The sequence below is a fragment of the Podarcis tiliguerta genome (genome assembly GCF_965153285.1).
Source record: "Podarcis tiliguerta genome assembly, chromosome: 14".
In the NCBI taxonomy this organism is placed as follows: Eukaryota; Metazoa; Chordata; class Lepidosauria; order Squamata; family Lacertidae; genus Podarcis; species Podarcis tiliguerta.
The window spans coordinates 14,462,071-14,489,865 of NC_139547.1; the positions used below are offsets into that span (position 1 = coordinate 14,462,071).

At 39.1% G+C, this 27,795-nt stretch overlaps 1 protein-coding gene across 4 annotated transcripts in view; it reads right to left on the reverse strand.

The window, feature by feature from the left end:
* Window positions 1-234: 234 nt before the first annotated feature.
* CEP152 (centrosomal protein 152) overlaps window positions 235-27,795 on the reverse strand; it is a 43,552-nt gene continuing 15,991 nt past the window's right edge. For 3 of the 4 annotated variants that reach the window (XM_083411794.1, XM_083411793.1, XM_083411796.1), the window contains 19 exons: window positions 26,221-26,368; window positions 24,536-24,627; window positions 22,895-23,046; window positions 21,324-21,522; window positions 19,406-19,513; window positions 18,127-18,257; window positions 17,419-17,547; window positions 17,154-17,289; window positions 14,801-14,992; window positions 13,798-14,061; window positions 13,096-13,227; window positions 11,145-11,798; window positions 6,984-7,152; window positions 4,578-4,748; window positions 3,868-3,958; window positions 3,684-3,784; window positions 3,256-3,412; window positions 2,044-2,147; window positions 235-1,519 (listed from right to left, as the gene is read on the reverse strand). In XM_083411794.1, coding sequence (XP_083267920.1) covers window positions 576-1,519; window positions 2,044-2,147; window positions 3,256-3,412; window positions 3,684-3,784; window positions 3,868-3,958; window positions 4,578-4,748; window positions 6,984-7,152; window positions 11,145-11,798; window positions 13,096-13,227; window positions 13,798-14,061; window positions 14,801-14,992; window positions 17,154-17,289; window positions 17,419-17,547; window positions 18,127-18,257; window positions 19,406-19,513; window positions 21,324-21,522; window positions 22,895-23,046; window positions 24,536-24,627; window positions 26,221-26,368 — 4,074 coding nt within the window. In that variant the 3' untranslated portion in view covers window positions 235-575. The remainder of the gene's footprint in view (window positions 1,520-2,043; window positions 2,148-3,255; window positions 3,413-3,683; window positions 3,785-3,867; window positions 3,959-4,577; window positions 4,749-6,983; window positions 7,153-11,144; window positions 11,799-13,095; window positions 13,228-13,797; window positions 14,062-14,800; window positions 14,993-17,153; window positions 17,290-17,418; window positions 17,548-18,126; window positions 18,258-19,405; window positions 19,514-21,323; window positions 21,523-22,894; window positions 23,047-24,535; window positions 24,628-26,220; window positions 26,369-27,795) is intronic. The other variant, XM_083411795.1, reaches the window with a different exon arrangement.

Below are 27,795 nucleotides of genomic sequence, written 5' to 3' on the forward strand. Positions count from 1 at the left end.
AGGAAATGTTTAAGATTCCATGTCCTGGCATGTCACACATACAAGACATGGTCTGAAGGTGTATAACATAGTTAACTTTGCTGAAGCTAAGTGGGTTTGGGTCTGGCTACTGGCCAGCTGGAAGACTGCCCTGGAACTCTATGTCTGCCAGTTCTCTGGAGAAAAGGGTGATGAATGTACTAAATAAATGAAAGGTACTCCCAACTTTGAAGAAAGTTCTATGACAATTGTGCATACGGATCACAAAGTGTCAGTTTTATTGCCATATAAATTAAAAAAGTTTGCACTGTACTGCACACTAATCTTGAGGTATAAAAATAGATAATTTCATATGCAAAACGCAACACACACACACACACACACACACACTATACACAGTCTAAGACAGATAGCTAAGACATATCCCAAACCTGCATAAATATTTATGATCGGTCTGTTCATGTAACAGTCGAAAAGGGATAGTTAAGAATTGGAAAAAACACTCACAAGACTGTCACAACAGGCTTCCTCCACAGCTTTCATTTAAATATTTTTAAGTATCTCTTTTGTGAGACTGTCCAGAGAGTCCATGATGCTTAATCAAAGTTGATTTGTGGGCTGTCAAAGCCACTATCTTGTTGAAAAGCCAAAACATCTTGCTTCTGTTTCCTTGAATTCAGAAGGCTATAGCTTTTCCCAGCTGTTGAACACATTGCACCACTCAGATAGGGATCGGCAGGGCTTAATTTGCTCACATTCAAAGATGGTACACAGCTAGGATTCATAGCCAGATGGCCTTCATGGCAGCCCATGTCTCGGCTCTTTGTAACACCTGTCTTGTCTTTGTGGCCACCAGGTTGTAGACAAAAACCAGAACTATCTTCCTTGGGGTGGGATTCTCCTGGTGCACTGGAACGTGCTTTCTGAAGAGAATACAGAGACACATCCATGTGTAAAGTCTCACTGACCAAGCTCCAATCAGAAGAGCATCCTTCATCCCGTTCTGGAGTTTCCTGAATGTCAAAGACTTGAGTTTTCTGAGAAGTTGACTTCTGATGCCTAGAAGACTGAGTGCATCCAAGTTCTGTAACAACTGGTCTTTCATTTAGGTTCTTAAATCTTACACAAGCTGCTCTGGAGTCAGAGCTATCTCCTGTTCCGCTAGTTGGATGAATGTTTTGGAGCTTTGCTTGAGAAATCCGTGAGGAACAATTCTGGAATGCAGCATCACTGACTGCATGGCACTGACTTTTGTCTACGTTTTCGCCTTCATTGAATGCCACCACCGATACAGCACCAAGTGATGTGTCATCCAGCTGTTTAAAAGCTCTCCCACCAACTTGGGTATGGGAATTTGCAACTGAGTGGGTTTCAGCATCGAGCTGCTGTTGTAAGCTGCAAGGTATACGTTTCTGGGTAGCGGGGTTACTGGGTTTTTTGACATGAACTTGGTTTTCTACTAGGGTTGGCGAGGGTTGTTGCATATAATTTCTTTGAGGTTTCTCAACCTCAGAGAGCAGCTTGGAATTTTGTGACTGGGCTACAGAAGGTGGAATGGAAAGTAAAAAGAAATTAAAATCAAGCATGTAATTGTTTTGGAGGAATTGTTTTTTTATAGCCAACAACAATGTATTATAGAAACCTCCAACGACTCGTGCATCACTATGCAGGGGAGGTATTTGCCTCCACCGACAGACTCTTTTTGCTTGGCCTAGACACATCTCAGGCTATCCCCTTCCCCAATCAACTGATTTTGTTGTTGTTGCCAATAATGGCTTCTGATCTGATTTGATTTTATGTAAACTCTGACCCATCGGTCCATATTTATTTCTTAACATCAAAGATGTTCTATATCTTATTAAGTTTTTACAGCTGTATCCTCAAAAAATCAACAAACACATATATTTTAAAAAGAATTCCTTCAATGAGTTTAAAGTGCTTCACATATACGGAAGGCACAACTGAAGGTACTATAAGCCACACAAGCAAACATCTTCTCTCACTACATAAGCAAATGGCATGTATAAAAAAAACAGGAGATAGGCATTCTTCACGTTACTGTACCTGAGTGGGTAACTTTGCTCTGGGATGCATTACGAACAGGTGTTTCTAATATTTTAGCCATTGTAGCAAGTTTGCCAGCAGCACATATTATTTTCTTCTCAGGCCTGCAGGAAAACCAGTAAGAGGTCTTAAAAGTCCACCCTTTTCTGGACTAATCTGATTGACAACTGTTTTAGAGCAGCAAATTAAAAGGGCCATTCCAGCCATCTGAAGTTACGACAAAAAGAAAGAGAGTGAGCACTTCAATAAAGAGAGTGAGCACTTATATATATACACATACACACACACGTCATGCTGGCCACATGACCTGGAAAGCTGTCTGTGGATAATATATATATCACATAAAGGTTTCTCCAAGGTTTGGCTACTCAAAAGATTCCCTTGTAGCTTTAAAGTTTGAATGATTTAAGGATATCTGCATAATTCTTCACTATTGTATAAAATAATTATACGACAGGATGGGATTTCTGAGAGATGAGAGCAGAGCTCATGAACTGTGATCTGTCCAAGTGCAGGCTAGAAGAGCAGCTATTACCTCTCTCAATCAATGAGCTGAAAAGCAGAAAGTAGAGGATTTCTCATGCAGAGGAGGCGAGATAGCAACTTTGGTAAATTCCACAGGTGCTTTGAGCAACCTATTTCTGCTTGGCAGACAATACTTGGAGAGCATTGTCACTGATAATACCATTATTGATAAGCAAGATCAAAAATACCGTATTTTTCCAGGTATAAAACAATATTGCTTTCTTAGAACTAACAGGCAAAAATTGCAGGTTGTCTTATACACGGATAGCAGAGGGGGAAGGGCAATTGGTGTCAGCTACCAGCAGGAGATTGGCCACGGCAATTGGGTGTGTGATTGGTTGCTGTGGCAAGGCTGTAGAGCGATTGGTGCTCCCCCCTCCCAGCTGAACAACTCTGGGCAATCTCCCCCAAAAGAAGCTCAACAACTTTGGGCAATTCCCCCCCCCCCCATTTTTGTTGCAGTCCAAAAAAATAGGGGTAATATTATACATGGTGGGCGTACTATACATGGAAAAATACGGTACTTTCCATAAAGTTAGGCTGTGCAGACCAAGCGGGTGCAGGCAAGAGGAAAGGAAGAGAATGTCCTGCTAAATGAGCACAAGCCGACTCACTCAGTGTTGGATCTCAAGCACAAGTCTATGAAAAATGTTGTCTTCTCAACTAATACAATTAGAAATACCTCACCCATCATGCTTTCCATCATCAATCAAAAGCTGCTGGAGACAAATGAGGTAATATTTGCGCATCTTCCGGGCTGTCTCTTGACGTTCTCTTAAAACTTCTGCTTTAATAATTTCTGCGGCCCTCTCTTTACTTTCATGTATGTAACGAAGCATGTCACCTATAAACAGCATGGTATAAATTATATAAAGAATTTATGCTCCAGAGATACACAACTGGAGTTTCAGAAGTGAATATTCAATAATACAAACAAAAGATCAATGTTTATGAAACACAGTAAGAGGACATATCGTGCAGAAAAGACAGGGGATTATGGGACCCACAATGCAGCCATTCAGTCTTACTGGTAATTTGCCTCAGTTACTGTGTTGTAAAGCATGCAGATGGGGGGAACTAGTTACTGAACTACAAGGAACTTCTTTAGCACTTACTCTTAATTTTGCCCACTGCTTTAATATACTGAAAACGCATTTCTTCCAAGGCTTTTCCATCACAGGAACAAGGGGCTGAGACACTCCCCTCTGACGATGATCTATAAGCACACAAAATACACAGTACACAAACTGAGTATGAAGTTTCAAGCACCCATAAATCACTCTTCTTTTTCTTAACTACCTTGGGGGACCGTTGGCCAACTTCAAATCCTCAAGTTTCTCCTTCATTGTGGAGTTTTCTTCCATTAATGCCTCTACAATTTTTTCATTTTCTAAAAGTACAGAACAAAAATATTACACATTGTTAATTTAACTGGATAGTTAAATAGGAATCAGTGTGGAATTTTTCTGTTATCTTAATTTTGGCACCATTGCCAGAATTCTATATAGAACTGAGTAAAAACTTACGGAAACCCTATAGAAACATGCAGCCTAGGCATTTCAAATTTATGTCAAATAGAGCCATTAGTATATACTAATGGAACATGCAGTGGGAATGCGAGGGAAGAAGATTTGAACACTTCACCCTAAAAAGATACTGTAACATTATCAACTTGTGTCTTCTCTTTCATAGTCTTATAACTTATTTGATTTGGATTGTGGCACCCGAGAAAGGACCTCATCCACCTGGGGATGTATACTTCTATGAAAATGACTCCAGTGGATTGCAACTCCTATTATACCCAGTGTTGGCTGGAGATGGTATAGTCCAGTGATGGCCAAACTTGGCCCTCCAGCTGTTTGGGGACTACAATTCCCATCATCCCTGACCACTGGTCCTGTTAGCTAGGGATGATGGGAGTTGTAGTCCCAAAACATCTGGAGGGCCAAGTTTGGCCATCACTGGTATAGTCCAATAATAATTCTACCTTGACAAATAAGAACACAAACCTTGGAACTGCTCTGACTTTGCTTTGACTGCAAGCTGGAGGTGCTTGCAAGCTTTATCAAGTTTCTTTTTCAAATCCTGACATTCTTTTTCCTTTCTTTCCAGCTGCTGGCGATAGTGCTCACAACAAATGTCTTCTCGGGACAAGGGATCTCTTTTCCTATATTTCAAATCTGCAGTTAATCAACACAAAAGTTAAGAAAACTAGAAAACGTGGATTGGTAGCCATTGTATTTGAGGCCAGAAACTACTGTTTTCTTGTATTTTTCTGGAACCTCTGTGTGGTTACAACAGGTTTCTAGTGCCTATATATCTTACTTAGTTGAAGGAAATCGGCTAATAGACCAACCAGAGTCACGTTTATTCTATGCTTCCCAGCTTCTTGGAGTCTTGCTATGTGGAATTTATGGCCCTCCAGATGTTGTAGAAGTGCAACTTCCATCATCCCTGGCCGCTGGCCATGTTCCATCAGAATTGGAATCCAACAACATCTGGAGGCACGTAGGTTCCCCATTCCTGACCTTGTTGAAGGGCAATGATTTTTTGACATTTACTGTGAAGGTTCTTTCTGTTCCGAGGTGAATGAAGTATCTAATTGTCTATTAGATACACTTCACCAATCTTTCAGTTAAGCCTGGTCACTTAAAGATTCCTCCCTGTTCCATGGAAAGGATATAAAAGGTATCTTAGCTGAGGAGATGAAAACTTCTGAAAGAAAGGAGGAAAAGAAAAGGGATAGGGCGGTAAAACTAGAATTTGGTAAAAAGATAAAGGAAGTAATATTAGAAGTGTTTTGACGTAGCTACTCAATGCACTTCTACAGAACAAGCATGTATCTTGAGACCTATGTTTCCACATTTGGACACCTCATCAAATCAAATTTTGCATGATGGTTGCTGAGATTAAGGAGCAGTTTTTCAATTTACACTTGGATACCATTTAGGTGCCATTTTGAATCAAGATAGCTGAATAAACCTTTCAGAATAGTAGTGATTTTACTACTGATTTCAAAGCTGCACTGATTCCACACACCCCTAGAATTCTCAAGCAATACCACATAAGAGGCTGCTAGTTCTTTTTAAATAAGGCTGTTCAGCAGAATTGTTGCAAATTAATCCGCAGATGGTATATAACTAAAATGGTGATAGATAAAATAAATTTCAAAACATGCATGCACACAAACGTTGGAAATGTTGGGGGAAATTATCATACACGATAGGAATATGAAGCGTTAAGGTTTTTGAAAATAATTAAGAATCAAATAGCAGGGGTTTGCTTTTTTTAAAAAAAGAGTATGAAATTTTACTAAATGCTATGTTAGGGGGGGAAAGCTCATTCACAAATGTTGGCTCTCTTTTTGATGATCCTTGATTCCTATTTTGTAAAAAAGAAGAATTCAGAACTCCCTTTCAGAAAAAAATAAAATAGGAGATCAGGAATTTCTTCTAAAAAGCGGCCTCCACTGATGCATCAATGTCTGATGCATCAATGTCTAGTACGCAATGTCTAGTATGCAATTTCCACATGACAGCTTTGAAGAAAGCAAAAGACGTAGCTGTTGCCCTATAGGAGAGTGTTCTCAAGCTGTGTGGTTTAGGCAAGTGTCATAGGCCAGAGAAATGCAGGCTTTAAACAATTTGGCTTTGGAAGTGCGAGAATCCCCCTGAAATCTGGGATGAAAAGAGACAAACAATGAGTCAGGCTATCTAAATGTCTTTGTCCGCTTGTTGCAGATTTTGATAGCCTATCAACTTCTGTCAAATCCTCTCAGAGGGTGAGAGGGTTTGATAATAATAATAATAATAATAAATTTTATTTATATCCCGCCCTCCCCAGCCGAAGCCGGGCTCAGGGCGGCTAACAACAATAAAATAATCCAACATTTAAAAAACATTTCATTATAAAAATTATTTAAAATCAAATTGATGGCAACCGTTAAGCAAAATTCTGGGCAGATTGCCAGATTGAGGAAGAAGAATCATGGTTCCTATGAAACATGGAATACATCTTTGGTCTGAAAGCCTGGTCTGTGCATGGAATACTCCCGTCCCTGGAAATCCAGAGGTAATGCTTAGGATTTGCGTGATGCCATCAGAGAAGGAAATAAGAGCAGGAATAGGCAACCTTCGGCCCTCTAGATGTTTTTGACTACTATTCCCATCATCCCTGACCACTGGTCCTGTTAGCTAGGGATCATGGGAGTTGTAGGCCAAAACATCTGGAGGGCCGAAGGTTGCCAATGCCTGAAATAGAGGGAAGGGCAACAGCAGGTAGCTGTCAGTGTTACAGTATTTGTACAATGCTGTTTATATCCAGTTATATCCAGTTGCTACTATAAAAATGTTATTTTACAAAGAAACAAACCAATGTCAAGATTAAAGCAAGGCGGAAGGAAATAATACCAATACCCATTTCAGATTCCTGCAAAGGTGTCTGCTTCCTTAACATCCTTTGTAGTTCTACTTGCTGTCCAACGTTGTACATGGAAGGTCTTGCTTTGTCTCCAGTCTCTCCTTCACTGCTGTGTAAGCAGGAGTCCCCTGGTTCTTTGAAATTATAGTCCAGAACCTCACGTTTCTGCAAAAGATATCACAAATTCAAGTTCCAAATGAGAGCCACTAATATCAATTTCTATTTAGCTGTACAAAGAATTTTACAATTCTCTATCTTCACAAGCCTGTAGAAGACTAGGGTAAAGTTAGTCGTCAAGACCACCTAACATGCTCCATGGCTATGCAGAAATGTGGACCTAGCTTTCCAAGGGCTAGACCATGGAGTATCTATTGCACCACACTGTTTAAAAGAAGCATATTAAATGGGATACAGTGGTGCCTCGCAAGACGAAAAGAATCCGTTCCGTGAGTCTCTTCGTCTAGCGGTTTTTTCGTCTTGCGAAGCAAGCCCATTAGCGGATTAGCGCTATTAGCGGTTTAGTGGCTATTAGCAGCTATTAAAGGTTTAAGGGATTAGCGGATTAGCTGCTAAAAGGCTATTAGCAGCTTAGTGCCTTAGATAAAGGGGGTGGGGAGCGGAAAAAAACGCCCCAGGAATCGCAAGACATTTTCGTCTTGCGGAGCAAGCCCATAGAGAAATTTGTCCTGCGAAGCACCTCCAAAACGGAAAACCCTTTCGTCTAGCGGGTTTTCCGTCTTGTGAGGCATTCGTCTTGCGGGGCATCACTGTATTTATATTCAATCAAAGATTAGGCAATATTCTTAGACTCAGTTTAAATGCTCCTCTTCAGCTTTAAAAACATTTCTAGCAAGAAAAGAAACCCTTTGTGGAGTTTTTATATCTGTCTTTATATATAGACAGATTTATATTCATGTATATTCAAGGAGATAAAACTTGTTTGCAAGGCTTCATGACAACAAATGAAAGAAAGCAGTCCTAACATTGTATCACTACTGCAGAACAGAGAAGGCTCTTCATACTGACATAGTTCAACAATTCTTAATTTTCAGAGCATTTTGAAGACTCCCTCACCTTGCAGAGAGGAGAAAGAGTAACAGCTAAATACAAAGTCATGGCTGTCATAGGAGTCGGAATAATGCAGAGGGGAATGTGATCAAGGGTGACCCACTCTTAAATCCTTTCTGTAATGATGCACTGAAAAAGGCCCCTACATTCCTCATCTCTGTAAAAATTCCTGGTGCTCCATTCTCTCCTGCCCCCTTTTTCTTTTAAAGCTGATATTCTGTTCTTCTTGGTTTTGCCAAATACTATCTGATCATCATTGATCAGGGAACAGGTGGAATGAGGTTTTACAGTGAGGGACTATAGTAAAGTATAATCCACACCCCCACAACAGAATATATCATTAACTGCCACCACTGTGTTTTTGCCCCAAAGAAAAAAGAGCAGCACTTGAGATTACATTCATATGTAACAGCATTGGTGGAATCATCCTAGCAACAACAAAAGAGGTTTGGAATGCAGTGACAGTGTGCGGAATTTGGTGACATCAGGCAAATCAATATAACTCTACAGAATGGCTGAATCAAGCCTTTAACTTCTGTCTTTCCACCAGTGTTTATATTATTCAATATTCAACCACTCTTAAACTGTGTTAAACTTTTGTTTCTCTGGGGCATGATGGGAAACAGGATGAAAAGTGTATCTCTGTATAAAATCTATTTAAAGTTCTTGTTGTGAGTCCAATGGTAGATATAGTACTCATTTTCTTTAGATGGAAAGAGAACAATAATAATCCCTTTTTTGTTATATCTTTCTGTATCATGGTGCTTTTCAAAACAGGGTATAAGACCTTATTAGGTAGACCACTTAATGTGGGCCAGCAAACACGTAACTTTTAAGGTCAGTTTCAGTGTGGCTACAATGTCCAAAAGCTCCAAAAACTCCACCTCAAAGTAGCTTCTTCAGCTTCCTTATTGAGAACACTTCTGCAGTACTCTGAAAACTTTGTTACAGCCTTCACATAGCTTTGCTCTGAGAGAGAGACAATCTCTTTTGGGAGCAGCTGGGAGCCAGTTATAGGAAGACTGAACAACTTGGCTACAACTTTCCTGATGGATAAATACTATCTATTCAGGGAGCAGCCAAGAGAGCAAATGATGGAAAACAGGCCAGAGTGGCAACTTAAAAACAACCACCATCACGACCTATTTAACGTAAACACGAATTCAATAATAAATAATGGGGAGAATTTTATAAGGAATTTATGGTGCAGTTGCTCTTTTCATTAAATGAGGGGTGTTTAATGAATTTAACAATGAATAAGAGGAGGAAGGGGGTGGGGATGCTCATTAAATTCACTTATCCAATTCACTAAGGAATAAGACAGCAATTTATGTTTGTGGAGTGGTTATAAGGGCTTGCCACAAGCAGCATGCATAATTAAAAATACAAAAAGCAATTAAATCTAATGCGTGCAATGGAAAAATTATTCGAAAGTGCTTCCTCAATAAAGAGCAACAAATTGGTAACAACTGAATAAAACTGTTATTCAAATGGGGTGAGTAATTAATGTGAGGGTCCCCTATGTAGTGCACATGGGCACCACAGTACCCCAAGACACTACAAACCCCGTGGTGCCCCCCAGGGTCCCTGTCCTTCCCATTTTTGCAGAACTGATGGGCGCTGGGGAGGAATTACCATTTTTTCTTGCCTTCTTTGTCTGTGCTTTATTTGTCTGAAGTGTGTGTTGTTTTTCCTCCTAGTGAAATGGTTGTTTTGTGGTGTCAGGACCACCTGAATTACTTCATCAATGAGCTCACCAATTAAGGACAGGAAAGTGAGAGTAGCCAACTGTATGTCTGTATCTGGGGGGTGGTGTGGTGTGGTGTACCTGGCATCTAGATGTGTGCTGGAGAAGTGCTCTGTTGTACGTGTGGCAAGTGTGTATGAATGCACACCAATGACATACAGTGCGAGTGACATGTGTCCACACTAGCCCGCAGCTCTCAGGGGTGGCCAAGCCTCAATGAGGCCCATGGGCGTTTCCAAAAGCTGGGGTTGCCAAGGTGGGAAACAGGTTTAGTCTCCACACCAAATGGTACTCCTGAAGGAATCCTTTGTCTTTAATGGAGCAAATCACAATCATTCACTTGCTCTGAGAACCAAACTTGCCACCCACAACTGAGCATTTTGTGCCCCACTGCAGGGTTCCATGGTGTGTGTGTGTGTGTGTGTGTGTGTGTGTGTGTAGGATACAAATGTGTCTGAGTGAAAAGATGCACCTCAAGCCCCTAGGAGTCTCTACAGGCTCACACCCCCCCCCCATACATACATATACCCCACTCATCATAAAATCAGGCTTTTTACAAGTGTTGATATAAATGGTGACGGGTGAAATATCTAATTTGTAAATCCCAGTTAAATCTGATGTCTTCCTGTTTTTGAACTTGTGACAAATTTTAGGGAGAGATGTGAAGAGGTTTGACCATGAGTCAATAATTCATCTACTAGACGGACAAAATAAGTATACAACTGTGAAGACAGTAATGAGAGGTGGTTTTTTAGGAGAGAAATCTGTATCCTGCCTGGGAAATTCAAAATTTTAAGTATGTTTTTGGATTTTATTCATTTAAGTTTTACTTTTTCCAGATTCATTTTCTTTAAACCCATTTTAATAAAATGCAGTATTAAAATGGAATGTTTTTAACAAGAGAAACATTTCCCCCATTTTTTAAAGGGGCAAGCAGTAAACTATGAGAAATTCAGCACATTAAACTTGCTTATGTTAAAGTTTATCCAAGTCTGAATTAAACTTCTATTGCTTATTTTGTGTTACTTTCATTCTGTGAAACCTGTTTTGTAATAGTGTGATGACTAAATAGAAATAAACAAATTGAGTCAAGTCTGGCAAGGCTACACTTGCACAAATCTATTTTATCCTCCCTCTTTGCATGTATAGTTAACAGATTCTATATTATCTACAACATTTCCACATCAATTGGTCCTCAGCCTTCCCCACCCCCAACTCTGAAAGAAATACATGGCTCCCTATTTTTCTTAAACTTGTCCATAATCAGAGTGTGAAAGCCAAAATGTAGCTTGTTTTTAAATGAAACCCCACATGTTTTCATTTAAAGTTGCATAAATGTTACCTCATTCCATTCTTGCTTGGCTTTTTCCAGAACGGCGCTGACAGTGGCTCTATATGCTTTTTGCAGACAAAATGTCAGTTTCTCTTTGAACTGGGAATTGATCTGAATGGTGGGAGTAGCAGTCCACTTAAGTTGCTGAGCACGTTCTTCGCTTGAGCATTTGACCAAGTTCTTGTGCATGTCATCTAAGAGGAGTTCCACCTGAACCAGAATCCTTTCTTCATACTGGCGAATTTCATTTTGGAATCTCTTGGCTTCTCCGGCTGCCCATTCTTGTTGCTTTCTGCCCAGAGACATATTCAGTTCTGCCTCTTTTTGATCTAGAAGTTCTTTCTTCTGCTTTGCAAAGTCTTCTTTTGCTTTGGCAAGCACCTCATTGATTTTATTCCTGTGGTCATATAAAAAAGAGTGGTAATCTTTTTCATTTTGGTCTTGAATCCTCAGAAACTCCTCTTGCTTTTCCTTGTTCCACTGAGTCCGAGATTTTGCCACTTCTGCTTTGATAATGGCAGGGATTTCTTCTTTTTTGAGTTCTAGTTCCCTTTTAAGGGAAAATACCTTATCTTCAAGTTCTTTGGTCCTTACTCTAGCTATATCAGTGTTCTCATGTTCCTTCTTCCACTTTTCTTCAGCAGCTGAAAGAGCCAGTGACACCTAAAGAATGCAACACATGATGGCCCGTCAGCGATATTCTGACAAATTTATCTAAAGGTTACAGGTGGCTTGGGGCAGACAGAACCCTGCCTTGTGTCCTCATGATGGCTAGGAACTCAGGAGTGCACACAAGCTTGCATGCTCCACTCTTTTCTCCGCTTGCGTAAGCACTTCCTTCCGCCCTCATTCAGTTCTGGTAACTATTGTTAGCATTACTATTATATTTGCACAGGCATGCTCCCTAACCATAGTTAAGTGTCAAAAGAAAGCCCTGGTTAGAGGTAGAACTATGCTTAGTGTTTTAATATAGGTGCAGGCACAATGCAAGCCCATCTCTGATACCGAGGGAGAAGCTGATGGAATGGTCTTCTAGATCCCATAGACATCATTAGGAGATTGGACCGCTTTACCTGTGCACCAGTCAAAATTAACCCATTTGAGAATACTAGCACTTGTACCAAGGTGAGTGCCACTCTTGTCAGTGGCTTGAATTCAGTATAATTAAATAATGTAAGCAGAACTTGCACTGGATTTTTTAAAAAAACAACACTAGATGATTTGGAAAAGGAAAAAAAATAATTTGGAAAATTTCATCAGCTGTACTAACAAATTTATCATATCTCTCTTTTTGAAAGCAGAATGGAACATTGGTCACTTACCATGAATGGACCTCCAAGGTTGGCATAGGGATATATCTATGTGATTGGTTGTGTCGCATGATTCACCTATGGCATGGACATATGCTAAGCTAAAAGCAGAAAGACAGTTTTGGTGCCCAAAGGCCACTGCCCTCAATTTGCCAGTTAAGTGAGAAATCCTTATGCACTACAACTTCTTCTTTGTTGTTCTTTTCTGTGGGCAGCATGCCAAAACCGTGGGGATAAATTGAAGAGTATAAAGAAGGCTTGTTTGTTTGTTTTTTGGTTTAAGGTAAATGGAGGGGAAAGAGACAAAGGAGGGAGATTTAAAGTAAACAGAGGGAAACTAGGATGACAAAAGAGCAAGGAGAAACTTGAGCATCAAAATAGGAGAAGAAACCATGTCTACTTTAAGTGATGGCAAGAACTGAACTGAGGGAGGAGCTTAAGGGTGGGAGCTCTAGCAAAACCAAATGCATTATACCATTCCCTCAAGCAAAGCATAAAACACAACTTATGGAGAACACTGGTCTACTGAAATTGAGCAGTTAACATACATTTCTGATCAAGTGGGCTCAAATCTGCAACTTTTCCAGTTTGAACCTACTGTGAAAAATAAGCCAAGTTTTGCCCATCACGAGCAAGTCATTCTCCACTACCTGTTTTGCTGTGCTGATTTCACATTCCTTCTCCCATTTTTCCTTGGCTACCTTCAGGTGAGCTTTGTATTCCTCAAGCTCAGTCAGTTCTTGCAGCCACCTGACACGAGCTTTGGTCAGAGCCAGTTCCACCTACAAATGGGTAAGTGGAGCTTCAGTCCATGTTCAACTAATTACAGAATGAAGAGAAAGGACTTCAGCTACAAATCTATCTGTGCAGGTGCTTAAACTCACTGAAATCAATGAGATATAAAGTAGCCCAACTGCGCCCAGGATTAAAGCAACAGATATTGACCCTTTTCCCATGTAAAATGTGGTTGGTTTCAATACAAGCCAACTTCAAAATCAGGAGAGAGAACCAGAAGATGGGAGAATGCAAGCCTGAGGCTTCATACAGCTTCAATCTAAACCAATCTGATTGTTTAGTGTTATGGTCTAATTTGCACATTAAAAGCTAGACAACCAGCTATCATATAAAGGTTTTGAACTCTGAGGTAATGAAAGTGTATATAGTCAGATTCATCTTAAGAACATGCTTAAAAATACATGATTTAGAACTGCTTATTAATCAGTGTCTATTATACACTGATTCAACTCTAGCGTGACAATATTAAGAAAATGTGTATTATGATAACTATATTTTTTCTTGCACATGCTTTGGCCATATTTGGGGCAAAGCAGTATGTTGTGTTTGCTTGTTACCTGACTAGCAATGCTCTCATGATGCCTTGCTTCACAATCTCTCAGGGCCTTTTCCTTTTCTTGCAGTGCCTCCTGAATTAGTAGTGTCTGTTTTTCAACTGCTTCGGCAATCATTTGGTCCAACGATTCATCTGTGATGGTTAACAACTCTGTTTGGCCGCAATAATCATTGAGTTCCACTGCAGGCCTCTTTGCTTCTTCTAAAGCTTGATCGAGTCTATGTTGCCACTCTTTTTCAACTTCCTGAATAGCTCTGTCTTTGATCTACATGGAACAAATGATGTGGATTTTTTTAGAGCACACTAAGAAACATCTAAATCAACCATCAAACATAAAAGCTAAATTTCATACTGTCAATCTCCAAAAGAAACAAAGTGAAATCAAGGCTTAGGTTTTTCTTTCTTTCATTAGAAGCAGAAAGAAGAGCACCTCGCCTTCAAAAAAATTCACTTGCCACGTGTGAAATGATTAAGCCAATGTTTTCTGAGAGCAAATGTAACAGCAGAATAGTGTGTATGATCCTTGATCACTTAAGAAAAAATAAGGTGGAAATGAACACACAAATGAATACGTACTAGAAAAGGATGTTGCCACCAACTACAACAAAGAAACAAATCTATTTTAGCACTACGCTTTTAAATGCAAGGAACAAATGGTAAGCTTCTGCAAGAGCCAAAGAATTCAGAAAGAATTCTTCAGTGTCTGCATAAATAGCATCCCAGAAGCAGTTCACTGTATATAGTGGTACCTCTGGATGAGAACGGGATCCGTTCCGGAGCCCCGTTCGCATCCTGAAGCGAATGTAAGACGTGACTGCACGTGCGTGTGTTTCGCCGCTTCCGCGCATGACGTCATTCTGAGCATCTGTGCATGCGTGAGTGGCGAAACCCAGAAGTAATGCGCTCCGTTACTTCCAGGTTGCTGCAGAGCGCAACCTGAAAATATTCATCCCAAAGCTACTTCAACCCGAGGTATGACTGTATTAGTACAAACCCCAGCACACCTCTTTCTGTTCTCTCTCCCAGAGGGTCTTGACTATCATCACTTCATTTTCAATGTGCTGCTTCACATCAGATTCTTTTTCTCTCAGCCATTGGCTCTTGGCTGTTACAATGGAATTCCTGTGTTCTTCCTCTAGTTCAGCCCTCAGTCTGCTCAAAGAGTCTTCTTTTTCCTTCAATAACTGTTTCTTGAGCTAGGAAAAAAATAACAAGATTAGTAATTAACTTTTTCATAAATACAACAGCTTCGGAGCTAAACATCTGCAATGGTTTATCAGCTTCTTGGCAAAGAACAAAAGTATTAAAGTTGTTGTAATAGACACCACACCTGTTAGAATTTAAAAAGCTCTTCTCTTAATACTATCACTGGTGTGATCTTACCACTATTTATGTGGTTATGTTACTCTAGCATTTCTTACTCAAGGGGTTTCTCTTAGGCTGCAGTTCTATACACACTTTTGTGGGAGGAAGTTTCGCTGAACACAGTGGGACTACTTCCAAGTAAAAATGCATAGGATTATGCTGTTACTTAAAACAGTTCCCTGCATTCTTCCTTGCCAGTTCTTACATCTAAAACTTTCTCATTGCAAGCAATTCTCTCTTCCTTCAAATCCCTCTTCAAAACCGACCTTTCCCATTGAGTTTTGGGCTTAGCTTCTTGATCCTTATGCCCAACGAAATTTAAACATAGGTATATTTGCTTGTTTTCATCTCATGTTATTCTTGCCTGTCTGCAGGGTGGATAAAAATCAATGATTTTTTTTTTAAATGGTTTTTAAAAATTTAAATCAGATTTTTTTAAATTTAAATCAGTTTTTAAAAATAAAATGCTTTTGGAGGAAAAATCTTTCTAAAGATAGTTTTATATTTAAGTTACATTATAGTCCAAAGGAAATAAGAATTTGTTTTGAGTTTTTCATGAGTGCTAAAACTCAGTCTAAGTTTGTTTGTTTTTTAAATTGTTTAACCACATCAGTTAACAAACATGGATACATATGCTATAATGTTACTGTTTTAGTTAAGTAAATTGTTTAAATTGTTATTAAGGAAGTGATTGTTTTTCTCCTTCCAATAAAGTACTGCAGAAAAGTTGTCCAAATATAGTTAACTTATTAAACCTCACAATAATTTCATAATTATCTGTCTATGTATTTTTAATAGTATAACCAAATCAGTAATTTTTGATATAACTGTAAAAACTACTCTGCAATTTTTTTATTCCAAAAAAGAAACCTTCATCTGGTTGTAAATATGCAAGACTGAGTCTTTCTGTAAAAAAAATGATTTAAATCAAGTCTTACTGACTAGTGATTTAAATCGTGATTTAAATCGATTTGATCTAAATCAAATCCACCCTGCCTGCCTGCCCTTAACTTGTTAACCCTGCCTTTAGTTTTCTCTGTTGTTGACTCACCACTGTCAAAGTTTCTAAGCACCTTGGAGCTGTCTGAAGTGTGTACACACTTTTATTATTCTACAAAGAAATGGTCATTGATAGTGCTTTGGAATCAAATACTACCATAAAGCAAGATTACAAATCAAAATGCCTTTATAGACAACTTCCATATGAAAGTAGGATGAAGGCCAAAAAAAATCCATTCACTGTTATTCTGTACAACAAAATCCATCTTTCATATTTACATTTCTGATGGCGAAGAGCATCTTTAGATACAAAATAAAGCCGAAAGCTATGGAACCAGAGTTTCTACCAGAGTCAGAAATCAACCACTAAACATGATTGATATACAACGATTAAATGTGAGTAAGGGGCTATGTATGATTTCACAATCCTAAGCATATAAAATTTGTATTGGAAAACAGAAAAAAAAACTATTTAACTTAGGGTTTCTATTTGGTCCACAAATCCTCATTATATATTTTAAGGGTTGGATCTTGCAAGCACCCAATACATAACTTGGTAATATGTTCACACAATCATTATATGTATGCAAAACGCTAACATCTTTAAAACTGGAAAGCACTTAAGGTGAGTGAAATATAGCTCACCTCAATAAGTGCTTTCTAACTTTAATTAATATGCTACCATATTTAGACAGACGCAGATATAATATCACAGTAAATGCCAACAAGAGAAGGATAGGGGTGATTCATGCTTGAGGAGGGACAGGTGGGAAAGAGTACAAGATCCTATGTGGCCTATCTTCCATAGTTTAATTATGCTTAAAGAGCAGCAAGTGTTATGTCTGTTCTGCACCAATTCAGGCATTCCCAAACATTTTACTTAACACAAATTGCTGAGAGAATTTGCCTTTGTTCAGGAACCAAATCTGGTATAGTTGCTATGCAATCACCATCTCTGGAGTAATTTTTTCTTAGGGTTATTTCTGCTTTTACCTTCTCTTCCTTCAGCTGCTGCTTTTGTTCAAATTCTGCCTTCAGAGTGGCCTCCTGCTCATCTCTCTCTCTGCAGACAGTGACGTAACATTCCTTCACTGAGAGCATCTCTTTGTTCAACTCATCAATGACAGTCCTGGAAACACATACAAGTTGCATTTTAAAAGATAAAAAAAAAATCCCAGTTCTTTTCTAATAAAACAGTGAGTCTGAAAGTGAAACAGTTTCGGGCAGTCTAACTTAGCAGGGCAAAAACAAATCTCACTTGAACTGTGTAATCTTCATTTCATAATCATAGGTGAGTTTTTCTTTCTCTGCAGCATGCCTTTCTTCAAGCTCTTCACAAAGCTTTTTCTTCATGTTTTCATAATGTTGCTGATAGGTTCTTTCACATCTGGGGATAGGAGACAGGAAGAGGAAAAAGCCTAAGAAATGATTTTGTACACACGTACAAAGAGCAAAACAAACAAAGCCTGCAACCCATCAAGCATATGCATGCATACACACACACACACACACACGAGAGAGGGAGAGAGAGAGCGCGCACACACAATTTCTGGGGTGGTTAATTAATTAATTAATTAATTAATTAACTAACTCTCCTCTCCTCAACTGTGTCTGATGTCACAATCAGGCTTCAAGGAAGGCTTCCACTGGCTACAGTAGTAGGTTCCTTTCAAGCTTAATTACATGTCACAATTAGACTTGAAAAAGCATTCTCTTAGCTCTAACAGAAAGTTATTTTCAAGGCTGCTTGTTTGGAGAACGGAGTGATCTTCCTGGTGGTTGCAGCTGGAGATGGAAAGCTAACCCTCACCTCCTTGGCTACCACTAGTACGGACAAGTCCTAATAAATACAGAATCCGAGCCAACCCGTTTTCTACTTCTTTATCTCCTAAACAGAGAAAATCAAACAGTAACATTTATAGGCACATAAAGGACATTATGTTAGCTCCCCACTCCCCCACATTACCTGTCAAGAGCTTCTTGCTTATCCCGATCAGACTCCTGAATCATCTGTCTCATTTGACTACATAGCTCCTGATTTGCATTTTTCAGTTTTTCTTGGTTTTCTATTAATTCCCGAATACGTGCATTAAGGCTCTGTCCAAACAAAAAATAAGGGAGGAATAATGATAAAAGGTCAATTTAAATTTGAATAATGCTCACATCTTATTAACATGTCCTGCCTTTACAGAGAAACATTTTATGGGTAACACTGCCAAAAGTGGCATCCCTGTGTAAAGTTCTTTTCTCTCCCAAAACAGGTATGAACATGTGTGTTCTAACACTGTGTGCATCTTTCCTTTTGCCAGTGGCAGCCAATGATGTGGGGTAGAAAACATATACTGCAGTGACATCACAAAGTAATGTAACAATGGGTGTCAATCTGAACTCTGATTATGGTTTATTTCTGTAGATCATAGTATCCGAGCAGTTGGCATAAATTTATATAAAAAGGGGTCTCCTCAATGAATAGTTCTTATCTTAAATGTAACCTGGAAGGCATCAATAAATATTCTGACCTCATAGTAAGATCAGCAGACTAATCCTGTGTTACCAGCATACATTATCAGTTCCTGTGCGAAGGTTTTCTACAGACAATAGTCTTCTTCCAATGATAAAGCCATGATTCAGGAAACATACAGATAACCAGCTAGTCATTTCTCATGAGGACTGTGTCCTTTCAACTACAAAATGGGCAAGGAACTTGTAGGATGGTACAATGGAACAAAGGAATAAAGATGTTACAGCACTCACTTGTTGAAAAAGATCTCTTCCTTCTCCATGAGGCTACATGGGCTCAAAATAGTACATAAACCTCAGATTTTCAAGTTGAGCAGCTCAAAGCTCCAACAGGAGCTCTTTGCTCCTCAATGATGTCCCAAATCAGCCCTTGGTTTTGCTGGATCATGGACCAAAGAATGGGTGAGAGATGTTGTTGCCTTGCTGGTACAAGTTATGGATGGGGAGAGCATAACTCCCAAACAAAATGCAAGGACCCCTAACTTAGGTTCTGCTGCCTTCAGGAAAGGTATATCCTCCCCTCCCTTATTTTACTTTAGTGTGGGTACTGTAGCAAATTACCATGCCCACTTTTTATAAGGATCCCTTTACTCTCAATATCAAGATATATATACAACAGTGTATGTTCCCACTCTCAGGTCTCCAACATATGTAAGCCATTTTCTAAATGATTCCATCCCATCCTATCCTTAGATGGAAAGAAAACTGACATGGTAAAAACCCACCTCAGTTTCTTGTTTCAAATCCTGATTTCCCTTTTTGAGCTTCAGCATTTCTTCAGAGACATTAGACTGTACGGGATCAAGCAGATTCTCTATATTTCTTCCTCTGGGCTAATAGAGGAGGGGAAAATGAGTCCAGACAACATAAACATATACATATATATATATACACATATACATATACAGCAAAATAGCTCTGTGCTGCCCCAATCAGAGGTAAGACTGGCCTTTCCTAGAAGCTGTAACAGTTAAAGTACCAATACCAGAAAGAAAAAAGGGAGGGAGGGACTAGGGACTGCTAAATTGTCAGGTAATGAAAAACTTTGTGAGAGATGCCAAAGAAAAACTTTTCGCAAAGCCACTTGTGAAGCCACTCAGTACATGCCATCTGGATGAAAGCTAACACTGGAACATTTGAAATGAATCAGAAATGAAGCCCAACACTTTCCAAAAGTGAAAAAGTAAAAATGTAACCCCAACATGCAATATTTACCACTCACAAGGTGAATTTGTCAATTATGCGTATCAGGGTTGCTAACCTGTAGACCCCCCCAGATTTTGTTGGGCTACAACTCCCAGCATCCCTGGTCGTGCTGGCCGGGGCTGATGGAAACTAGTCCAACAACATCTGGAAAGCCATGCTAACCATCCCTGATGCAAGTTGTTGGCAGAAAAAGAAAATACAAAGCACAGAGAGTACCAAAACACAGCTCACTTGGAACTAGATCCAGATAGGATTGTGTGTTATATACGTGCCTCTTTTTGCTGGCTGGTGCACAATAGGTTTATGCTAAGTGGAACAAAGCCATGATTGCAGAGCACAGCACAAAGCCGTCAAATTATGTCCTAATACACTGTTATCCAAAAACCTGATGTAAGTGTCTGTGTTTTATTTGGTATGGCAGGTAATGCAACATGGATGCTATAGCAAGTAGGGCACACTCGTGGAGTTTTAAATATTAGGGCCAGCTGGGCAATTTTGGCAGAAGAATAACTATTGTCAGTGCTTCCCACATGACTTTCCAGGTCCAAGAACTGTCCAAGCAGCACAAGAAGCAACTAAATGATTCACATAACTGTACTTCCAAGTAAATATGTTTCAGCAGCAAGGCAAAGGTTTCAACATATCCAGTACAGCCCATCAGCCAGCACTATCATATTCTAGCCATTTTATCCTAGGCCAGTAAACCAAGTTATAGAACCTAAATTACAGTACTCCATCTTATTCTTAAGCAACTCTCTCATGTAAGCAAAAACATCACATACAGTTGTTCAGCACGAAGAGTGTGCTTTAAGCTAAGCACAGGAAATTAAAATAACAAAAGGGTCAGTGCATATAGCTGTAATAAAACTTGGCTCCTACCAAAAGGGCAGACATCAGTTTCTTATGAAGAAAATCACCTGTTTTATTCTTTGTGTAATATTATCTAGGACAGGGCTTTCCAAACTTTTCATGCTGTTGACACTTTTAAGACATGCATCATTTCACAACACAGTAATTCAGTTTTACTAGCAAACTGGGGGTTAAACTAACCCCTTTCAAGGCCCAGGGAGCAATTCATGCGACACACCTACACACTGCAGCCAACACACTAATGTGTCGCAACACAGTTTGGAAAGCTCTGACCTAGGGCATTGCCTCCAACTACAATAGCAGCCATCTTCAAACAGGTAATAATAGAGAGAAGAATATGGGCATGGTGGAAATGCTGAAAGAAAGGATGTATGAGAAAAGGCTCAGTCCTGGCTGAAGACAGGAAAAGGAGGAACCTGGGGTCATCGGAATGACCCAGAAGTTTATCACATGTTTCTTGACTTCCTGGGCAATTGGTAGTTATAGGATGATTCATTACTCCAATTGAAAAGAGAAAACTTTAAAGTATATCAATATTTCAAAATGCACCCCACAATTAAAACAAACCTCATGCACATTTGTTTTCACTACTTGCGCCTTCAGGTCTTCAACTGTTCTCTGGTAATCATCAAGGTCACTCTGTAACCGAGAAATGCGGTTCCTCTTTGCTTTGTTACTATTCAGTAAACGTTCTAGTTCAATCTTCAGCTGTAAGATGATCTCATCTTTAGAAAATTCTTTATCTGCTTCTTTAGTCAGTGCAGTGCTGTTGAACATTACCAAAGGGGGGGGGATAGTTGCATTAGTAGCCCATAATTATTGGGAGACTTTGAGATTCTGAGCCACTTGGAATTATTTATGTACTAAGGCTGCATCCTAAAGTTCCATTTCAGTGAGACTTGCTCCCAAATAAACAAGTAGGATGAGGCAAACAGTTTTATCTGTATGTATCCTTTGCCTTTCAGGTTTGCTTTGAAGCGGCAATAGAAGTTGACCTGGTATCTGGTTCTTGGACTGTGTATTCTATTCATTGCAGAGAGCTCTAGCCTTGCAATTCTAGGATGCTATAACTGGCAACAGAGTAGTTTAAAATGGACTCACTATCAAAGAGTTTAAGGCACCTGCTTACTTAAACGACAAATGAAGAGCTCACAAATTCACTTTTGCATGTAGATATTACCCTTCCAGTTGGCTTTTGTCATTGGGGCCTTATTTCAACTTTCCCCATAACTGATTATAGCAGTGCTAGCCATTCAGTTTTTTACCTAAGGAGAGTAATAACCATCCAGTTTATTTTAGTTATTTATTGCATTTATATACCACCTTTTATCTTCCAGGGATCACAGGGTGGGGTACATGGTTCTCCTCCTAAATGGAGTACCATTTAGAGATTATCATGTAGCTATCTGGCATCTTGTTTTGCTATAGTGCTATTATTTTATTGAACATTTTCATTGTTGTTTTACTGTTATTTTTATTTTATCGTATGCTGCTTGAAGGCTTACCCAAGAAGTGGCTTATAAATTGCAAAATAAACAAGACCAAATAAACTTGCCCTAAATTTTTGGTACTACCAAATAAACATGCCCTAAATTTTTGGTTCTACCACCACAAATATAGCTCAAGCTGTACACCTTCAGCTTGCATATTTTTATGCTGGCTTAAAAACAAAGACTTAACACCACACTACATTGCAGCCTTAAATTTACTAATGAAGGTTTACACTGTATCTTTACATCAATCTTAAACACAACTATTACAAGTCCATTCTTTTCTTATGAAAACCACTGCTACTTTGGTAATAATCTACAGAAGAAAAACGAATAAAAAGAATGCAGTAACGGTTGTATTTTACCTAAAAGTACAATTTAAATATGTAACGAAAACATGTATCACACAGGTACATTAATAAGAGGAATAATTTTAGGGGTCCAGGGAATGGGAAGGCAACAACTAATTCTTCAGAATTACTAAAGCTAAGTAGATATGGACTTGAACAGTCCCTTGGATAGCAGACTACTGCAAGCCCCATGTGAAAGTGAGATTTAAAATTTAAAACATAATAGGGAAATATGATACTATTTGGACAACATTTCATTATTAGTCATTTTCAGATTAGAAAGCTGTTCACCCAGTACCTGTTAAGTCCAGTTTTCTTTTTAATACCCAAATCTACATAAGAATCAGTCATGTCTACATTCAATTCTCCACCTGGGTCACTGAGAAACACACCATGTTTCGCAGCAGATTCATATAAAACCAATTCTTCTTTAAGTTCCTTTAACTCTTCCTAAAACACAGGGGTGAGGGGTGGAAGATAAACAAATCCAGAATAGGTTAGGAATATAGGCCTGCTAACATTTAACCAATTATTATGACCGATTAATGTGAGTCCAAAAGATGTGCAATTGCGCACAGCACCAAACCCAGAAATAACAAAAAATGTCATGAAACACGTCACTAAAAGGGTGGAACGGGAGTGAGACTCGCTTATACACACTACAATGCGCACAGGGGCCAGGAACAGAAGCCCCTGGCAAAATGTTTGTTGACTGTAGTCATAGCTGAGTGTGCAGTTAAGCATCTGTTTAATTTCTTAAAATACCTATATGTGACAATGATGATCTGTGGGCCAAATAAAGTGAAACTGGTAAGATATATATATTATTGTCATACCCTTCCCCCATGTTGGGCACCATGTAGTATCTGATCAAAGGAATTTATCAATGAAACAGCTTCAGGGACTGACAGACATTCATTGGGCCACTTTATTCTGGAAGTGTCTGAGTGCTGTCTATTACAACCGACTGATTACTGGAAGAATCCAGATGTGACCCTCAATGACACTGTCTCCAAGAATTCAGGGCAAATGCCCGGTGGAACGACTCCTTTGATTCTTGGATTTCAAGAAGATGGGTTGAATGCAAGAGGTGACCCTATAGTATGCACAGATATCTTTGATGGGTAATAAAACTTCATTCATTCATATTCTTAATGGCAGCACACTTCTCACTACAGATATGTCATTAAGTGCCATTTTTCCGCTAGGAAATACGGTAAATATAAAGGAAGTTTTAAAGTAGGCTAAAGCTCCAGTTCACAATGAATGCATGGGGTAGCCTTTTGTCATGTCTGCCTACATCATCCTCCACCAATAAAATGAATCAATCTTATGGTGTGATGAAAGAATACATGGGATAAGGATTACTCTGTATTTTGCACACTGGGGGGGGGGGGGAATCCCATGCATATTTACTCTGTTGTAATCCTCAATGAGTTCAACAGCAAGCTCCGTAGTAAGTGAATTTAGGACTGCTGAAATTAGTGACAGTAAAAATAAACCGTTCAGTCGAGTCTCCAACATCACAATGATCTTGGTATACACCAACATACCCTTTTTTGGAATGTTTATAAACCATTAAAAAATATCAGGGCAGCAAAGTGCAATATATGGGCATACAAACATAGAATGCAGCATAAAAAGCTTGGGAAATCAGTAAAGGTTTAGACCTGGCAACAAAAGCATTTCAAGGCTACTGCCAGGTGCACTACCATGGAGGGGGTTTTCCACCAACAAGGCACCATAAGAGAGAAGGCCCAGTTAAGATAGTTTTGAGAAGAGCCTCCCCTGGACATCTGAAGACATAGCTAGACTGGTATAGGGTAAAGTGTTTTTTCAGGTATTTGGACCCCATGCTGCTTAGAGCTTAGTAGGTAAGCACCTTGAAATAGTGCCCAGGCCAAAATCGTAAAGTATTTAAACAGGATAATAAACCAACCTGCAGAGCCTTATTCATTTCATTGCTTATCAGCTGGACAGACTGGGCTTGCTGAAGCTGCATGCGTAACTGATTTGTCTCCTTCACCAAACCTGAAAAGAAAGAGCTGGAATTAATATATCGTGAGTATACGGTAAGAACGGCAGAGACGGGGGGCGGGGTTTGTCAAGTGACCTTGACTAAGGTCTATTTTGGCATTAAGAAGAATATACATTAATAACTCAAATTAGAAACAGTAATCAGGTAGCAGCATTTTTAAATTTACCCTTTTAAAGATGCACTGAAACACTGGATTTTTCTACTACAGAGAGGATGTGGACATTATGGCCCTGTGTGAATGGAAGGTACTCAAGTTCTCGGGGTTATTTAAAAAAAAAATCTTTTCCAGCATTTGAGACTGTGGCAGCTTTATTTCCTTTGAGTTTTTCCTTGCACTTTAAAATAAAAGTAATGATGAGTACATAAGACATGTCCAATGTTTGCTTTTCTTTAGCTTGCCCGAAGCTGAAGGAAACTGTGAAACTCTGCCAAAAAAAACAGGATGAACAAGGCTGGCTTGGTAAAATAGTTAAGTTTTTGGAGGTTTTTTAAGGAACAAGATGTCTAAATGTATACAGTGGTATCTTTAATGTCACTTACAGAGGCATTTCACAGTATTTCTTTAGCCAGCAGGAATATTTTTCAGTGTGGAGTTGGCAGGGCTTATGTCACTTAAGTATCACCTGCCACACTCATCATCGCTTATTTACCTTGTTACGCAAGGTTCGCTTAAAAGGAAGTTTTATTCTACTGAAACTTTCCATCTTTCTCCTTGCAAGAGGCCTCTCACCACCTATGCCACCTAGGTATCCGATCTAGTCGCTTTTTTAGGATGACACCCTAAGCAAAGAGAGCGCCGTATGAGCTTCATCATAATGTATGAGCAATCCAGGATTATTTACATATGATGAGGGGCTTTCTTAATTCCTACCTCTCAAATAACTCTTTTTACCACTGATTTGTTGGCCAAGGAATAACTGTACATTTGCCACGGAATCCTAAGTGTTTTTCAGAGGATTCTAGGGCACAGCATGTATGGTGTTTGTAGGATTCGCTAGGTAAGCTTGTTGGGCCAACTTTTCACCCGACACCAGGGGTTGTCAACCTGGTCCCTACTGCCCACTAGTGGGCATTTCACGGTTCTAGGTGGGCGGTAGGGGGTTCTATGGCACAAGCTGAATCCTTCTTCCATCAAGCACTGGAGGGCAGTAAGAAATTTTACCATCAAGAAAGATGCATTAGTGGGTGGTAGGTATAAAAAGGTTGACTACCCCGCCCTACACAAACCAAGAATGCATTCCTAGAACGTGCCCATTAATCACCTGCAGCTGTGAATCAACAGCTTTCTGCGATGTCAAATACACAGGTTACCAGGGCTCTGTTATAGTTGCTGTTTCCATTGAGGAAACCTGGAGTTCCTCAGAAACAAATTCAAAACCCAATAACTAACATGCTCAGCTGATACTTAAGAATAGCATTAAGCTATTGTTCCGAAGGAACTGACATATGGTTTCTTCATCTGCACCTAGCTTTACTTTAAAGGTTACTGTTTTGAGACTATTGTGATTTTTCATGCAAATACCTATTCAAAACTTGAGCAGATCTTCATTCATGTTTGCCGCCAAAACAATGCAAATATGACAAACCTGTCTGCAGCAGATTTGCACACTGGTTTTGGCTTTCTTCTAGACTTCTTGAGAGCCGACTGATAATTTCATTTTTTTCCATTTTGCTTTCCTCGAGAGTTCTTTCAAGTTGTTTCACATGTTCCTTTAGATGGCAGCAAAGTTCTGACTGATAAAAGAATTGTATAAAAAGTTTCCAGTCAATTCCTATACAATAATTTTATGCCACTTCCCCCTCCAGAATGGAGTCAAATAAGCTTTCATTAAAACACAATTACCAAACTAAAAGCAGCATCACAGAACAAGAGCACAAAAGAGGCAAAACAGCTAAGCAATAGAATCAAAAGCTTATTTAAAGAGAAATGTCTTTGAACACAAACAGCAAGCAACACAAACCCACACCAGAATGTGTGTCCATATAGGCTACATTGTTCCCAAAATCATCCATACTTCACAATTGGGTTTGGGGGAGTGTGGAACACAGAAACATAAAACTATTTACATATTCTCAATCAAATAACACAACAATTGACAAAATGTATAGACATTTTGGTTTTTTTTCATTCCATTGTAAGCTATCTAATTCATCTTCTGCATCTCAGATTTATACCAGCAGTGGAAAAGTTTAAATAGTTCAAAATTATAGTTCTTCTTCATAATTTATTTTAAGGGGAACCAAGTTCTCTCAAGCTGGTTTTTGCTCTGACTTTTTCTTTAAACAGTACATCACAGTAAGCATAGAAATCATGACCAGATACCATTTTATTATTATTATTAATCCACTCTCCTTCAGTTGAGATTCCTTAAGTATGTCATTTGGCTGCTATTAACATTTTTGCTTCAATTAGCAATTCACCACCAAATTACCATGTTCTGATTGTTATTATTATTTTAAGATGTAAACTTTTTGGGGGGTAACAGACACAATGCAATCATATTTTGCATATTTTCCAGAATATATTTGCACAGGTCCAATATACATCATATAATCTGCTTCACTAGTGCTATTTTTTTTAAAGGGAGGGAGGGGGAAGGGAAAGAAAAATTAAAACAAGGCTTTAGTCTCTTTAAAGTTTTAAATCACTTCTTTAGTAAATAAAAACGAAGGTGGGGAAGTATGCACCAGTCCCAAAGATGGCTGCTTTTGGAGTGAGCTTAAGTAGATAATTGACATTTATCAACGTTAAGAGCAATGTCCTCCAGGGGCCTCTGGTGGTGACCTTGGGAAACAGCAGCCCAATTTAAAAAGAGAAAAATGACTGTGCTTCTAGGAGCGGTGGGGCAGGAAAGAAAGCTGGAGTATAAACAATTTGAAGTCAAGTGATCCCCAATTTTTTAAGAATGATTTGCTGAATTAGATCTTCAGCATTACAGAATCTTGTCAAAACAGGTCCATGACTGGAAGTCAAAGGAGTGAGGATAGTTACCACCATCTGTTTCAATTTCTAAAACAAAGGAGAAAGCCACTGAAGACAACTGAGCTCTGTGGTTTTGTAGTTTGTATGCATTCTGTATGCTTCCCTTCCACGTGTATTTTCAAATGGAGAGTTAGTATTTAGAATCTTTGTCAGATGGAAAAAGCAGAACATCGCAACT